This window comes from Carya illinoinensis, chromosome 2 (genome assembly GCF_018687715.1).
Source record: "Carya illinoinensis cultivar Pawnee chromosome 2, C.illinoinensisPawnee_v1, whole genome shotgun sequence".
NCBI classification, from domain to species: domain Eukaryota; kingdom Viridiplantae; phylum Streptophyta; class Magnoliopsida; order Fagales; family Juglandaceae; genus Carya; species Carya illinoinensis.
Genome location: NC_056753.1, coordinates 33654141 through 33671756, shown reverse-complemented (window position 1 = coordinate 33671756; position 17616 = coordinate 33654141). Strand labels below are relative to the sequence as shown.

Genomic DNA, 17616 nt, shown 5'->3' with positions numbered 1-17616 from the left:
TCTAAAATTACTAGCCAACGGCATCTCAAGTCATTTTAGAGTGAACCTGACGAGTAGAATTTCTCTCTCCACCTGTCTGTGTGTGTACTCAGAAGACAGAAACCTCAATTGATCGATCAGATCCGTCATGGATTTTTCAAATCTGTATTCGCTGAAGACCCACCAAATCTCAAGGTCCCTTGCAGAATGTCGGGCAAGTCATTGACGAGGTCGGCAGCACTGTACTGAAAGGAACCGCCCAGATCATCTCCCAAGTTAAGAACGCGATCCTTTCCGTTGATCTCTAATCCGATTCTGATAACAACAGTGGTAGCAATCCTAATTATTATAGTACCCTACAGAGCTTAAATTCTAAGCCGTACAGTAGGTTTGGGACTCTTTCCTAAGGCTGAGCAGAAATCCAAAAATCTGACTTCGACTTCGACTCCGCTCCGGCTCCGCTCCGACTCCGCTCCGACTCCGACAGTCGGAGTCGGAGTCGGAGGTAGAGGTGTCCCGACTCCGATCCGATCCGACTCCGACACACCAACTCCGACTCCGACTCCGACTCCGACTTACAATCCGACTCCGACTCCGACTTCCAATCCGACTCCGACTCCGACTCCGACTTCTACTCCAACTCCGACTCCGATATTGTGCATATTTTATAAAAATATTTGTTATCAATATATTAACATCTAATAAATAATAATCTATAAACATTATAATGAATAATATAAGTTAATATAGTTACTATAAGTTAATTTACATTACTAATTTACTATAAGTTAATAAGTTACTATAAGTTAATATAGTTATTAGTTACACTATAAGTTACTAATTACTATACCTTATATAGTTAATTTACATTACTAATTTACTATAAGTTACTATAAGTTAATATAGTTATTATATAAGTTACCATACCTTATATAGTTAATTTACATTACTAATTTACTATAAGTTACTATATAAGTTACTATACCTTAACTATACTTATATAATATATATAGTTATACTTATATAATATAATATATATAGTTATATATTAACTTACTAATTAACTATATTTATATAATATATATAGTTATACTTATATACTATAATATATATAGTTATATATTAACTTACTAATTAACTATACTTATATAATATATATAGTTATACTTATATAATATAATATATATAGTTATATATTAACTTAGTAATTAACTATACTTATATAATATATTGGAGGAGTACTTATATACTATAATATATATAGTTATATATTAACTTAGTAATTAACTATATTTATATAATATATTGGAGGAGTACTTATATAATATAATATATATAGTTATATATTAACTTACTAATTAACTATATTTATATAATATATATAGTTATACTTATATACTATAATATATATAGTTATATATTAACTTACTAATTAACTATACTTATATAATATATATAGTTATACTTATATACTATAATATATATAGTTATATATTAACTTACTAATTAACTATATTTATATAATATATAATAGTATACTATTAGTTAATATATATTAAATTAATATCACAATATAATTACATAATTATTAAATATATTCCCTTGGATATAACAACAATAAAAAAAAATTTGTCAAATTTCTAATATATAACTCTCTAAGTTAGTAATAATTAATAAAGTAATAATTAACTAGTGATTTTTTTAGTGAGTTAATTAAATAATACACATTAAATTGTTACTTAATTTTATTTTTACTAACTTAAAATATATTTTTACTCACTTATTATTTATTAATTTATTTTTATTGTTTAGAAGTAGAATTTAAAAGTAGAAAGTCTTAAACGGCGCCGTTATTGGAAACTGGGTTGCGTGAAACGGCGCCGTTTCACGCAACCCTTTATTTTTTTCAGATTTCTGTCACTGAAACGGCGCCGTTTGGGGTGAAAATAGCCCCAAACGGAGCCGTTTCAGTGTTTGTTATTAGGTCTTTTTGCCCCCCCTTTCTCTTCTTCCCCCCTGATTCCCTCCCGAAGGCTTCGAGTCCCCCTGCGCCGAATGCGAATCCCTCTCTGCCTCTCTCACCTCTCATCTCAGATTCTCTCTCCCCCCCGATTCCCTCCCCTCCCCGATTCTCTGCCTCTCTCACCACTCACCTCTCATCCCGATCTCTCTCACCTCTCATCTCAAAACCTTATTATTAGGTTTCCCGGCCCCCCCCCTCTTCCCCCCCCCCCCCCGATTCCCTCCCCTCCCCCTGCGCCGAATCACTCTCTCTCATTCTTTGATTTCTCTTTTCTGTTATGGATTTGGTTTTGGTTTTGATTTGTTTTTTCATTTTTTGGTTTTGATTCCCTCCCCTCCCCCTGCGCCGAATCCGTCGTTTGGGGTTTTTTGAGGATTTCTCACCGACTCCGTCCCGACTCCGCTCCGACAAGTCGGAGCCGGAGCCGGAGCGGAGCATATACCCTTCAGAGCCGGAGTCGGAGGTCGGACTCGGCCTCCGACAAAGTCGGAGTCGGAGTCGGACGACCCAGATACCGACTCCGGTTGTGTCGGTGCTCAGCCAGTCTTTCCTGTGAAATCTCTCTCTTTTCTCGCCCTTTCTCATCTGCATTCTTTGACTTGTTTGGGGCTTTTTCCTTCATCAAATCAAGACCACATCTTCCAATTTCCACCATTTTTGGCGTCTCTCAATCTCATCGGGAGGAACTTTCATGTGCTGCTATTTTCCAGGTTTCCACCATTTTCTCTTCGGATTGAGTTTCTTTCTAAAGTTTTTGGGCTCGGATTTTTTTAGAATTTTCTTTCTGGAACAAGCCTTTCCGAGGGTTTTGTGGCTACGATGATTGTGAAAAGTGTAATATTATATTCATTTACGTTTACGTATTTTTTATACATTTTATTAATATAATTTGTTGAATTAATTATTTTTAACGCATAATTTTTTATTACTGAAATGTACAGAGAAATCTATAAAAATAACTGGATAAAGGATTTTTGTTGGGGAAAAGCAGAACCATAATATGTTTTTCGTTTTCATTAAAATGACTTGAGATGCCCTTGACTACATTTTTGACATCCGTAACCACCACCATTAAATGGCGTCTTTCTGCAGGTAAAGAAAAATAAAAAAGAATAAAAGAAACACATGTAGGCTGACGAGTAGAATTTCTCCACAAAAACAAAATACCAGCCACGGGAAATTTGAGTCAAGAAAACCTCTTTCGAAGCAATCCAATAGATTATAGATACATAAGTATTTGATCAAGTCAAATATATTTCTGTTCCAATTTACCACAGCCATAGTCCGTCTTCCTCTCAGCCTTCCTCCCTCGTGTACCTTTACCTCCTCCTGAGCTGCAATCAGCCGCTCCTCCCACAAAGCTTCATCGTTGCCTCTCTTTCTCTCTCAACAAATCGGTGTACATTTTTTATAACCTCTTTCTAGTTGAGCGATTTGAATATGAACATGATTAAATCGTTGTAAAAGTTGGTGTTAGATTTGGTTGTAAACTATTAAAAGAATTTTGATGGATACCAATAATTGGAGGCCCACCTCAGGCCAAGGCCCTGTAGGAGGGATAGGAGGTGGAGGAGGAGTAGGAGAACCCACCATGGACGCCGGCGATTGGAGGACCGAATTGCAGCCCGATGCTCGGCAAAGAATTGTCAGCAAAATGTATATATCTGTCCTTTTTTTTTTTTTAATAGATGAATAAATTGGTGATCTTTTCTATTTTCTCTTTTTTTTTTCTTCATTTTTTTTGACGGGTGTGTTTGATTTGAAGGTTCCGTTTTTTTTTTTCAATTTATCGTTAAAGTTGGCATTTTTTTCTTATCAAATCAAATAAAGAACGAGAAAAAAAAAAGAAAAAAAAAAAACTGGCAATGGTTAATAATTATTCTCAGGTGTCGTAAATGACGACAAAAATCAGCTTAAGGAACAGAGTATCCTAAATTCATGGTTACCACTCTTGGGAATGTGATAACCTCATTAGCCTAACCCACGAATTACTCTGTCCCCTTGAGGTAATACCGACTCCTAGACACGACTAATGGGTCGTACCACCCTTGCTTTATGTGAAAATAGGGAATGTTACTTCCATGATCGGAATTGTTGTTAAATTGACTATATGTCTTCTTTAGTTTGTGGTATCAGAAGTGAAGGGTGTGGTGCACACACCAGTGGCCATTAGACCGTGCACGTGTTGTTACAAATACAGAACTTCAGCTCCCGAAACTAATTGGAGGTGGTTCTAATGGTTGGTTTCTCATTTTCTTTCTTTTGACTTACTCTTCATGCATCGATTTCAATACTGTGTGACTTAGTAAGATCCATTTTTGGTTTTAAATATTACTGCAAATTAAAAGAAAAGTGAAGGGCATCACTGAAAACAAATAAACAATGCTGGAAAGAAATGTGGGGAGCTTGAGATTAATAGTTTACAACCCAAAGTGCAGAACCAAGGTTCTTTGATTTACAAATATTGGAAGATGTTTAAAATGAAAAAAAAAAAAAGTGTAGATTTCACTATTGTAGTTCAAATAAAAGGAAAATTCTTCCCATACCACCCTAACTGCAACCCTGTTGATGTGGTAGACAGCCAAGGCAATCAATTTTTTATGGTTGATATGATGGCATCAATGGATGGTGTAAGTGAGGTTACACTTGAAGTGTCATAAATCGCAGGGCTCAAATAAATGCACAAATACACATGCTTCACAGTGCGTGTGCATATTTAAAGCTTGATTTATGTATCACCATTTTACAACTGTGAAATGAATTTATGGCAGACATTACGTGTGTTCTTTTACATGGGTATATATTTTCTTAGCTTTGGTTTATAGGAGTTGGATTACAATGGCAAATACTACTTATAAAAAAAAAAAAAAAACAATGGCAAATACTATATTATAAGTTAGAAATGAAGACTTTTAACACATCTTCCTAATAAGCTATTGGGAATAGAATCTGCTCAGGAACACTTGGTGGTCTATCATGTGAAAGAAAGGTGTGCCATAATGTGTCTAATGAGTGCTTCACTGTACTCTTCGTAATATTGGTTGGAACATTATGTGTATTATCTATTGGACATTTTTCTGGCTTTAGTTCTGCATTACCAGCATGGTATACTAAATTGGAATTCTGTTCTGTTAATAGCTTCCTTGTGCCTGTATGCCTGGTTACTTATTAAGGATATCTCTTATGTTGGTAGAATGGAGACATTGAAGAGGAATCTACCCGTTTCTAGTCAAGAAGGTTTACAGGAACTCAGGAAAATGGCTATCAGGTTTGAGGAAAAGACTTTTACTGCTGCCACAAGTCAGGTATATCCATCATGCTGGGTCCCTTCATTTCATGATTAATGTACATGTAGAATACAAAATACCTCCAAAGATAGTTTTCTATTTGCATTATGCAGTGCCGTGCTATTTATCTTTTTAGTAATTTCTTCAGGGAGACTACCTACGAAAAATATCTCTAAAGCTGCTTCCAATGGAAACGAAGTCTCAGAATCCTCCAGCCAATTCTTTGCCGTCCAACTCTGCTGGCAATGGCAATAGGCCCCCAGATCTGGGTAAAACCATTAAAGATTGATTTGCATGATATTAGTTACACATATATATATAAGTCCATCCAATTGCCTCTCTAGATCAATGCATACATACCTTTCTTCTGTGTTTGGGTGTGTTTTGCATTTAGGTATAGTTGCCTTTCTCATTGTGGACATTATGTTTGATATACATACATACCTTACTTCCGTCGTGGATTTTCTCAAATCTGTATTCACTGAAGACCCACCAAATCTCAAGGCTCCTTGCAGAATGTCGGGCAAGTCATTGATGAGTTCGGCAGCACATGTACTGAAAGGAACCACCCAGATCATCTCCCTAGTTAAGAATGCGATCCTTTCCGTTGATCTCTAATCCGATTCTGATAAAAACAGTGGCAGCAGTCCTAATTATTATAGTACCCTACAGAGCTTAAATTCTAAGCCGTAGATTAGGTTTGGGACCCTTTCCTGTGAAATCTCTCTCTTTTCTCGCCCTTTCTCATCTGCATTCTTTGACTTGTTTGGGGCTTTTTCCTTCATCAAATCAAGACCACAGCTTCCAATTTCCACCATTTTTGGCATCTCTCAATCTTGTCGGGAGGAACTTTCATGTGCTGCTATTTTCCAGGTTTCCACCATTTTCTCTTTGGATTGAGTTTCTTTCTAAAGTTTTTGGGCGCTCGGATTTTTTTAGAATTTTCTTTCTGGTACAAGTCTTTCCGAGGGGTTTGTGGCCATGATGATTGCGCAAAAGCAGAGCCATACTATGTTTTTCGTTTTCATTAAAATGACTTGAGATGCCCTTGACTACTTAATTTTTGACATCCGTAACCACCACCATTAAATGGCGTCTTTCTGCAGGTAAATAAAAAGAATAAAAGAATAAAAGAAAGACATGTAAGGTGTGCAGTGTCAGCATGAACAGTAGGCTGACGAGTAGAATTTCTCATATATTTCTGTTCCAATTTAGCACAGCCCTAGTCCGTCTTCCTCTCATCCTTCCTCCCTTGTGTACCTTTACCTCCTCCTGAGCTTCAATCAGCCGCTTCTCCCACAAAGCTTCATCGTCACCCCTCTCTCTCTCTCTCTCAACAAATCGGTGTTCATTTTCTATAACCTCTTTCTAGTTGAGCGATTTGAATATGAACATGATTAAATCGTTGTAAAAGTTGGTGTTCGATTTGCTTGTAAACTATTAAGAGAATTTTGATGGATTCCAATAATTGGAGGCCCACCTCAGGCCAAGGCCCTGTAGGAGCGATAGGAGGTGGAGGAGGAGTAGGAGAACCCACCATGGACGCCCGCGATTGGAGGACCGAATTGCAGCCCGATGCTCGGCAAAGAATTGTCAGCAAAATGTATATCTCTATCCTTTTTTTTTTTTTTTTAAATAGATGAATAAATTGCTGATCTTTTCTATTCTCTCTTTTTTTTTCTTCATTTTTTTTGACGGGTGTGTTTGATTTGAAGGTTCCTTTTTTTTTTTTTTTTTTTTTTTGTTTATTGTTAAAGTTAGCATTTTTTTTCTTATCAAATCAAATAAAGAACGTGAAAAAAAAAAAAAAAATCAGCTTAAGGAACAGAGTATCCTAAATTCATGGTTACCACTCTTGGGAATGTGATAGCCTCATTAGCCTAACCCACGAATTACTCTATCCCCTGGAGGTAATATCCACTCCTAGAAACATGACTAATGGGTCGTACCACCCTTGCTTTATGTGAAAATAGGGAACGTTACTTCCATGATCGGAATTGTTGTTAGATTGACTATATGTCTTCTTTAGTTTGTGGTATCAGAAGTGAAGAGTGTGGTGCACACACCAGTGGCTATAAGACTGTGCATGTGTTGTTACAAATACAGAACTTCAGCTCCCGAAACTAATTGGAGGTGGTTCTAATGGTTGGTTTCTCATTTTCTTTCTTTTGACTTACTCTTCATGCATCGATTTCAATACTGTGTGACTTAGTAAGATCCATTTTTGGTTTTTAATATTACTGCAAATTAAAAGAAAAGTGAAGGGCATCACTGAAAACAAATAAACAATGCTGGAAAGACGTGGGGAGCTTGAGATTAATAATTTACAACCCAAAATGCAGAACCAAGGTTGTTTGATTTGCAAATATTGGAAGATGTTTAAGATGAAAAAAAAGTGTAGATTTCACTATTGTAGTTCAAATAAAGGAAAATTCTACCCATAACACCCTAACTGCAACCCTGTTGATGTGGTAGACAGCCAAGGCAATCAATTTTTTATGGTTGATATGAGGGCATCAATGGATGGTGTAAGTGAGGTTACACTTGAAGTGTCATAAATCGCAGGGCTCAAATAAATGCACAAATACACATGCTTCACAGTGCGTGTGCATAGTGGAAGCTTGATTTATTTATCACCATTTTACAACTGTGAAATGAATTTATGGCTGACATTACGTGTGTTCTTTTACATGGGTATATATTTTCTTAGCTTTGGTTTATAGGAGTTGGATTACAATGGCAAACACTATATTATAAGTTAGAAATGAAGACTTTTAACACATCTTCGTAATAAGCTATTGGGAATAGAATCTGCTTAGGAACACTTGGTGGTCTATCATGTGAAAGAAAGGTTTGCTATCATGTGTCTAATGAGTGGTTCACTGTACTCTTCGAAATATTGGTTGGAACATTATGTGTATTATCTCTTGTACATTTTTCTGGCTTTAGTTCTGCCTTATCAGCATGGTATACTAAATTGGAATTCTGTTCTGTTAATAGTTTCCTTGTGCCTGTATGGCTGGTTACTTATTAAGGATATCTCTTATGTTGGTAGAATGGATACACTGAAGAGGCATCTACCCTTTTCTACTCAAGAAGGTTTACAGGAACTCAGGGAAATGGCTATCAGTTTTGAGGAAAAGACTTTTACTGCTGCCACAAGTCAGGTATATCCATCATGCTGGTCCCTTCATTTCATGATTAATGTACATGTAGAGTATCATGTAGAATACAAAATACCTCCAAAGATAGTTTTCTATTTGCATTATGCAGTCCCGTGCTATTTATCTTTTTAGTAATTTCTTCAGGGAGACTACCTACGAAAAATATCTCTAAAGATGCTTCCAATGGAAACGAAGTCTCAGAATCCTCCAGCCAATTCTTTGCCGTCCAACTCTGCTGGCAATGGCAATAGGCCCCCAGATCTGGGTAAAACCATTAAAGATTGATTTGCATGATGTTAGTTACATATATATATAAGTCCATCCACTTGGTCTCTCTAGATCAATGCACACATACGTTTCTTCTATGTGTTCGCGTGTGTTTTGTATTTACGTATACTTGCCTTTCTCATTGTGGACATGATTTTTGATATACATACATACCTTACTTCCGTCATGGATTTTTTCAAATCTGTATTCGCTGAAGACCCACCAAATCTCGAGGCTCCTTGCAGAATGTCGGGCAAGTCATTGAGGAGTTCGGCAGCGCATGGACTGAGATATGTAACCCAGTGGTGAATGTCCCATGATTCGATTTCTGTCAAAATCCCAAACGGGTTTGGGTTTGGGGGCCGTCGAGGGTCATGAAATAGGGATGCCTGGTATGTAATGCCAACTACTTCCTGTCCCACTGTCAGCCAATCCGTCACGATCACGGCAACTGTTGTCTCTGAACATTCAGAATAATGTTTCATTTGCTGGAGTTCAAGCCACTCCAACTTTACCATCTGCATTGCCTCCTGCCTCTAGTTTAAACCAGACTTCTATCTAAGTGTTGTCGGCCAGAATACCAATGTGCAGTCGAGTGATTTGAGTTTCATATTTAACTACAAAAATAATATGTGTGCAGAACCATACGAGACATGATCGAGTAGATTAGAATTATCTGAATAACAAGTTCCCGGAAGCTACGTAATTCAATGGGAACATATTCTTAGGATGAGCTGTATGTGCCAATTTGGTCTACTTCTCTTCTATTTAGGAAACTTGCATTTCTAAAGAGAGATATTCAACATCTATTAATACAGCTTGCAAGTATCAATATGATACAAAGAAAAAATCATCTCTTCATGAATTATATATGAATGAAAAAGTATACTTGTAGTTGCGAGGTATGTAAGTACTATGTAATCATTTAGAAAAAAGTGAATAAATATGAGATTCATATGAAAAAAATATATTAATTTTTTAATAATAGACTCTATATTTTTTTTAAAAATTTATGCGGTGATTACAACTCCACAACAATAAATGGCATTACTCTATATAAATTAAGCATGTTTGTGAACAAAATCACAAGTTGAACCAAAAGTACCTCCCAAAGTCAAAACTGTAAACTTATACAGTTATACTCGTCAGGTAGGATTTCTTAAATTAATTACATTGTCTGAGACCAAATTAATGAACTGTTGGAAAGAATTATTTAAGTTTAAAACTTGTTCAACCTTTATGTGATTTTCCAAGCATCATATTTTCATAAAAATAAATATTTTAATCATAAAAGATTTTATAAAAATAAATTTATAAATTAACATAATTTGATGTAATAAGTTATATTGTAAATCTATTTTTATTATAAAATAAATTAATATATCATATTAAATCACGTCAATTTATAAATTTATATTTATAAAATTTTTTTACGACGATAGCACTTCTTTATTATAAAAGCTATTTTTCAAAATTATCTTAGTTTTGTTGAGCCTCTAACCTGTCCGAAAATCACACAAAACAATTTTAAAGTGGTTCAGCAAATTGCTTACGTCCACTGGAGCCTCTTTTATAGAATTTGTACAAGATTTTCAGAAAATCTACAAAATTCTATTTCTCTCTCTCACGTCCCTCTTCCTTTCCTCACCCACTGCCCTTGATCTCTCACCGCAGTGAGGATAGGTTTCTCTTCAGAATTCATCTCCTTTTATAGGAGAAATTATGGGGGACAAAGCTCCCACGTTTCTTGACCAAGAGGGAGGTGTATTTCGGTGCAGCTTGATCAAGAGCTCTCTTGGTCCACATTTGCTGCAGAATTACGGTGCCTAATACAACAAAGGAAGAAACGGTGCACATGTGCAGCCCTTCATACTTGGGTTGATTCAACAATCACCCCCTCCACCCAAGTATGCCATACCAGGCTGCTTGTAAACTGATTCATTCTTCAAATGAATTCACCTCTTTCTTTGAATGCTTGTCAGCCATGAGAGATCCGCTATCACATGCATCTTCAGGTACGTCTTCAAATGGATATCCAGATGCCTCTCCAAATGCATCTTCAAATGCATCAGCATAGTCTACATCCACGGAGCTTACAAGAGATTTTCTTCAGAGGAGATTTACCAGTGCTCAATTGCACAATCTCAACTTTCTAGGATTCTTCTTTTGCTTGAGTCCATGAGTCCGCACTCATGTACACCTTGAGCAAACTGAGCTTCGCTCTAGGCTCATCCGAGCGAACAATCTGCTTCGCTCTAGCCACATCCGAGCAAATAATCTGCTTGGTGCCTTTACAGCTTTCAAACCAGGCTCCATAATCCTACAATCACACCAATCTCCAACTTGGAGACTGGTTCTCAACATGCCGAGTTCTATCTCCAGCATGATCCCTTATACAATTTTACAGCTCATGTCTTCAACTTAGAAGACTAACTAAAGTGATGCATAACTTTAGTTCATCACGTACAATGCCCTTAATCAACACATCTACATAGGGCAACACATCTCCCACTGCACTGGGAATCAATGGTCTCGCACAGACCTTGACACATATCAGAGAACCTGTTGCTGAGGTCTCATCTCTGATCTGGGTGACTGACCCTTCATCCTGCTGCTATCTTTAGTCGCATGTGTCCATCTTGTGTGCAGTCTCCGACTTACATAATCTCCCTTCTTGCAAGATTTTTCTTCATACCGTAGTTCACTACCTTCATTCAGCAGGATACATTTTAAGGTAGTAACCATCATGGAGGTCTGATCGTCTTGGCAATTCTTTAGGTGTAGATATCCCTGGAACATCTGACGTTTTGTTCCCATCTCTCACACCTGTACTTCATGTCGTGGTCTAGGGAGATTTCTTTAGAAAAGTAAAACTGGGTTCCTTTTACTTTCTCTAATTCACACGACAATTAACCCGAGCCAAGACCAATTAATCCTTCGTGACCTTCCAACACCAAATGCTATTGGCAACAAGAGCAACAATCTCCACCTTGTGACTTTGACTGGTCCCACAGCCAAGCTCCACCTCAATGAAGATCTTCATAGCTCCCGCTATCATGCTTCACCATAAAAGCATATCCACTCAGAATAAACTAATTCCAAGCATTTCACTTCGGCCCATGTCGAAAATAATCTTGCTGAAAACTATGGTGTAACTTTCACGTTTGGCTCTCCTGGAAGTTCATCAGCTATCGACATGAATTTCCACCACACACCCTGCATTAATGCCAAACCAATGCCTGTGTGTAAACTTGTGGATCTGCTAACATTAACACATCCTCTATCATGGCAACTCATGCCATGAGGATATACATGTCTCTTTTTTCATGGAGAGAGACACAACATTAGCATCAATACCAGTATCTCCATTTACTGACTTGGAGCCACTTGCCGAAACTGCTCCTTGTACTAGCCGTTTCACCAGTCGCTAGTATCACTGTTGACTTCAGGGATTGATTTGCCCTTCAACGCCTTTGAGAAAACACTACTGAATGACTGCTGCCTTCAGGCTGTCTTTAACAGCATTGTGCACTGCAAGAAATGCAACGCCATGTATTTCTTCAGTCACCATATTCACAGCATCATTCTCAATTTTCTCCTGATTTTAGCAGTCTCTTGTGGCCTGACTTGCCACAATTTCTAGCGAGTCATCTGTTGTCAGATCTTGACTTGCCTCTGTCCTTACAATCAACATTCAGGACCAACAACTCGAAATCTTGCCAGAATCTCTTCTGCGCACTTCCTCATCCAGGATAAGATCTCTTACATTGAGAAACTTCAATTTTGACTTCTTTGCAGAATTACTCATAGCCATTCTCATGACCTCCCAACCTTTTGACCACAACACCAAATGCTATTGGGCAACAATAGTACCTTCTGCCTTATCTGAAATTGAACCGTTTCTCCACCTCAAATCTGACAAGATTTGAAACCTTACTTCCTGACATTGCTTTAATGAATTTACCGTAGAAATGAATAGTACCTCACTAAGTCAGTTCCCAGGAAAGATTGGAGGGTCACAATGGACACACTTAAAATTTCCAATCTCCTAGACAGAACCTCCTTAGACTGTACGTATCCACACTACCACATCAAAGCTTCATCTGCACTTTGTTATTTGTAACTGACTTTTCAAAGAAAGCCACAACAAGATCCGATGCGGTTCTCCTCTTAATAACAATATGCTCCATGAGTTGTATGACTGCCAAAACCTGCTGATATAACAAGTTAATCAGCATTATCCAATGATCTGAAATTTGCTCCATCAAATTTCACGATCCCAACTGGCTTAAATTAAGCCCAAAACCAATGAGTCCATCATGACTCCAACTGGCTACGATCAAGCCCACAACTGATCTGCAACACGTGGACGGTTCAGATCAAATGTACCGATGGCGAATCTCAACATTTCCACCGTACCGATGAGTCCGGAATGATCCAAATAGTTTGCCACCACTATTTGATCATCGCGATGGAATTCCAACTGGCTACGATCAAGCCCACAAATGATCTGCAACACCTCGACAGTTCAGATCGACAGTACCGATGGCGAATCTCCACATTCCCACCGTACGGATGAGTCCGGAATGATCCAAATAGTTTGCCACCACTATTTGATCATCGCGATGGAACTCCAACTGGCTATGATCAAGCCCAAAATGATCTGCAACACCTCGACAGTTCAGATCGACTGTACCGATGGCGAATCTCAACATTCCCACCGTACAGATGAGTCCGGAATGATCCAAATTGTTTGCCACCACTATTTGATCATCGCAATTGAACTCCAACCGGCGTAGATCTAGCCCAAAATGATCTGCAACACATCGACAGTTCAGATCGACAGTACCGATGGCGAATCTCCACATTCCCACCGTACAAATGAGTTCGGAATGATCCAAATAGTTTGTCAACACTATTTGATCATCACAATTGAACTCCAACCGGCGTAGATCTAGCCCAAAATGATCTGCAACACATCGACAGTTCAGATCAACATTACTGATGGCGAATCTCGACATTCCTACCGTACGGATGAGTCCGGAATGATCCAAATAGTTGGAAAGCACTATTTGATCGTTGAAATCGGACTCCGGATGGCTTAGATCTAGCCCAACAAAGATCTGAAAATCGGACGGTCCAGATCTCTCTGGCGCGTGTACACACGCGCCGCAGTAGGGCGTCTGAGGTGCGTCTTAATCATCTGCCGCGCGTGGGGGCGCGTGAGGCAGTGTCTTCCACGCGTCTTCTTCCTCCAGCCGCGCGTGGGGGCGCGTGGCGCGTGTATCCCACTTCGTCTTCTTCCTCCAGTGCGACTGAGGCGCGTGCATCGCACTCTCCGACTTCCAGGGGCGCGTACGGGCACCTCCGACATCCGTTTTCGACGCCGTTTGCGGCTACGGATTCGTCTTGATGAGAGGAACATTGTGGTATGATCAAAAATTGATTTTGAGCAACTTGAATTTTCGGACAGATCGAACCAGAGCTCTGATACCACTTGTTGAGCCTCTAACCTGTCCGAAAATCACACAAAACAATTTTAAAGTGGTTCAGCAAATTGCTTACGTCCACTGGAGCCTCTTTTATAGAATTTGTACAAGATTTTCAGAAAATCTACAAAATTCTATTTCTCTCTCTCACGTCCCTCTTCCTTTCCTCACCCACTGCCCTTGATCTCTCACCGCAGTGAGGATAGGTTTCTCTTCAGAATTCATCTCCTTTTATAGGAGAAATTATGGGGGACAAAGCTCCCACGTTTCTTGACCAAGAGGGAGGTGTATTTCGGTGCAGCTTGATCAAGAGCTCTCTTGGTCCACATTTGCTGCAGAATTACGGTGCCTAATACAACAAAGGAAGAAACGGTGCACATGTGCAGCCCTTCATACTTGGGTTGATTCAACAAGTTTGACTTGCAACAACGCGTGTTCAGATCACACCATCTTGATTAGGTACAATGTCACAAAATGATGCCCAATTCTATTGATTCATAGTTGTATTTATGTAATAAGGTGGTATCAGATATTCTATCAATAATAATGAAAAAATAATAATAAAAAATAGTAACAAAATAATGTTAAAATAATAAATAATGACGAAGGTTCTCACAACACCCTACTGTCCAAACGAGTATGTACTCGAAATGCATTAATGCACGTTGATTCCATTAATAAATCTATCCCCATCGATAAAGTTGAGAAAAAGTAAAAATAATATAAAGCGTGAGAAACGCATTTCATTTGTTTATAACAAAGCAGTTTCATTAAAATATATTAATGCATGTGGATTTATGCGACTTAAAAATATGCATCCTTCCTCCAACTCCCCCATCTTCACTAAATGCATCAAAAACTGCTCCCACACCGTACCAAAACCTTCGTCGATCTCTCCGAGAAAAACAAACATGTTTTTTCCCAAACCCAACATGCCTTCACAATCTGATTCCAAATTCGATGAGCTTCGATGGGTTATTCAGATCCGTCGAACCCTCGAAGAAGAGCTTGATCAGGATGATGCTGAAGTTCCCGTATGCATTTTCAATGTCCCCAAAGCTCTTTTGGCTAGCGCTCCAGATTCTTATATTCCACAGCAAGTTGCTCTCGGTCCTTACCATTATTGGCGTCCGGAGCTCTATGAAATGCAGAGATATAAGCTAGCGGCAGCCAGAAGAATTCAAAAGCAGCTCCTAAGCCGCAAGTACCAAAATCTTGTCGACCAACTTACACAACTTGATCAGAGGATCCGAGCATGCTATCACAAGTACTTGGATTTCAATGGAGAGACTTTGGCGTGGATGATGGCCATTGACGCTTCATTCCTGCTTGAGTTCCTTCAAACTTACGCCATCCAAGAAGGAAAGGTGCTGACAAGAGTCTCCTCTAGCATGTCACACTTGGTGGACTATGCAGGAAGGAAATCAGCGCATAACGTTATTCTTAGAGATGTGGTAATGCTTGAGAATCAGATTCCTTTGTTAGTGCTGAGGAAGATTTTGGAATTCCAGTTATCATCCGTGGATTCTTCCAATGATATGTTGTTTTCAATGCTAATGGGGTTCTGCAAAGAAATTTCACCTTTTAAGCGGATGGAAGATCTGCCAAAGATTCAGGTCTCCCAGGGCTCACACCTGCTAGACTTTCTGTACCAAATGATCGTGCCCAAAGTGAAGGAACCATCCGAAATCACCGAAGCTGGGGATCGTGATAAAGGCATCGAAGGGAAGGAAAACTCTCATACAGATTCAAGTTACGTGAAACAAGCCCTCGATGGGATTTGGAAGCTACTATCGAAAATAAATGGCGGCCCAATACGTCTTATCAAGATGGTGCTGCAGTCTAGAGCCGTAAAAGTCATCCTAAGATTGCCTTGGACAATCCTCTCTAACCTTCCTGTATTCAAGATTATAAAACAACCTGTGGAGTACTTCTTTTCGAATAAAGAAGTCAAGCCAAAAGACGAGGCTTCAAGCTCAAACGACAGCATTAGCAAACCACCATCAGTAGAGGAAATCTCAATCCCATCTGTGATTGAGCTTTCAACATCTGGGATCCGTTTCTTGCCCACAAATGGCAGCATCTCTACCATTGCTTTTGACGCAAAGACAGGCACGTTTTACCTCCCCACCATTAGTTTAGATGTCAACACGGAGGTGGTTTTGAGGAACTTAGTAGCATATGAAGCTTCGAATGCATCTGGGCCATTGGTTTTTACGCGATACACTGAATTAATGAATGGAATTATTGACACTGAGGAGGATGTGAAAGCACTTAGAGAAAGCGGGATCCTCCTTAATTGTTTGAAGAGCGATGCAGAGGTGACAAACCTATGGAATGGAATGAGCAAGTCTATCAGGTTAACAAAAGTACCATTTTTAGACAAGGTGATTGAAGATGTGAACAAGCATCACAGTGGCAGATGGAGTGTTAAAGTCGGCGATGCCTTCAAGCTTTACGTTGTTGGTTCTTGGCAGTTTCTCGCATTGCTAGCTGTAATTTTCCTCTTGCTCTTGATGATATTGCAAGCGTTTTGCTCGGTTTATAGCTGCACTCGCAATAATCTTCCAATCAATACCACTACATAGTGGCTAATTACCTCGATCTATGCCTCTCATGTATACTCCAAGCATCATCATAAGAATCGATATTGATTACTGTTTTTTCAATTTTTTTCTTTTTTCTTTTCTGGGTTTAGATTTCTCACATGAAAGATCAGTTTCTGTGACCTTTCTAGGATAAGAAAATACAATTTTTTAAAAGCAAAGTTGGCTTTATTTTTATTTTTTCTGGAGTATGAAATTGCCATGGCGACAAGATTGTATTGGTAGTTTGTAGTTCCCGATTGTAATGATGCGGGCCCCCAAATTCTTTTGCACCCTCTCTCTCTCTCTCTCTCTCTCTCTCTCTCTTAAATGATGTATTTTTGGCTATTAATTTTTTTAATTATGAATATGTAACGCTCTTTTTCTTTATACATACACCTGATCAATTAAGAGAATGTTTCATAGCTTTAGAGCACTAGTAGTACCGGGCTAAGTAAAGTTTAGTAAAAGTTTAATTAGAAAATTTATTTCTATAAATTTAGCTAGTCAATTCTTAATAACAGACTTAACAAATTTATTATCATTATATTAAAATATTGATTTTGATATTTTTATTTATTTTAATTCTAATTATAATTCAGATATTTATTTATTATTAAATAAATTACACATTAATTTTTTAACGTTCATATTATTCTAACTGATAAAATCTTCTAACGTCTCTTTTTATAACGATCATATTTTTTCTACTGATATATTTTTTTAACAGTCATTTTTTTCAAATATAATATAGATGCAAATTAAAGTAAAAAGCTGCGTAAATGATTAAATATGTTTAATAAACAAAAAATAGGAAATACA

General features: G+C 38.1%; 2 protein-coding genes across 31 annotated transcripts in view; both read left to right on the top strand.

The window, feature by feature from the left end:
• Nucleotides 1–17616, top strand: part of LOC122301154 (mediator of RNA polymerase II transcription subunit 15a-like) — an 88786-nt gene that overhangs the window by 34135 nt on the left and 37035 nt on the right. For 5 of the 30 annotated variants that reach the window (XM_043112278.1, XM_043112280.1, XM_043112277.1 and 2 more), the window contains exons 4-9: nucleotides 3541–3658; nucleotides 5196–5307; nucleotides 5438–5558; nucleotides 6775–6892; nucleotides 8345–8456; nucleotides 8598–8718. The exons of 1 other annotated variant lie outside the window; for it this stretch is intronic. In XM_043112278.1, the coding sequence (XP_042968212.1) occupies nucleotides 3541–3658; nucleotides 5196–5307; nucleotides 5438–5558; nucleotides 6775–6892; nucleotides 8345–8456; nucleotides 8598–8718 (702 nt within the window). Of the gene's footprint in view, nucleotides 1–3; nucleotides 368–2540; nucleotides 2713–3502; nucleotides 3659–4125; nucleotides 4230–5140; nucleotides 5308–5437; nucleotides 5559–5987; nucleotides 6893–7318; nucleotides 7435–8289; nucleotides 8457–8597; nucleotides 8719–17616 lie in introns of those variants that run through there. 24 more of the 30 variants (XM_043112285.1, XM_043112283.1, XM_043112290.1 and 21 more) reach the window with 20 other exon arrangements.
• On the top strand, nucleotides 15013–16964 carry LOC122301157 (putative UPF0481 protein At3g02645). Its single transcript, XM_043112316.1, has one exon. The coding sequence runs from the start codon at nucleotides 15022–15024 to the stop codon at nucleotides 16795–16797; it is 1776 nt and encodes a 591-aa protein (XP_042968250.1). The 5' UTR covers nucleotides 15013–15021; the 3' UTR covers nucleotides 16798–16964.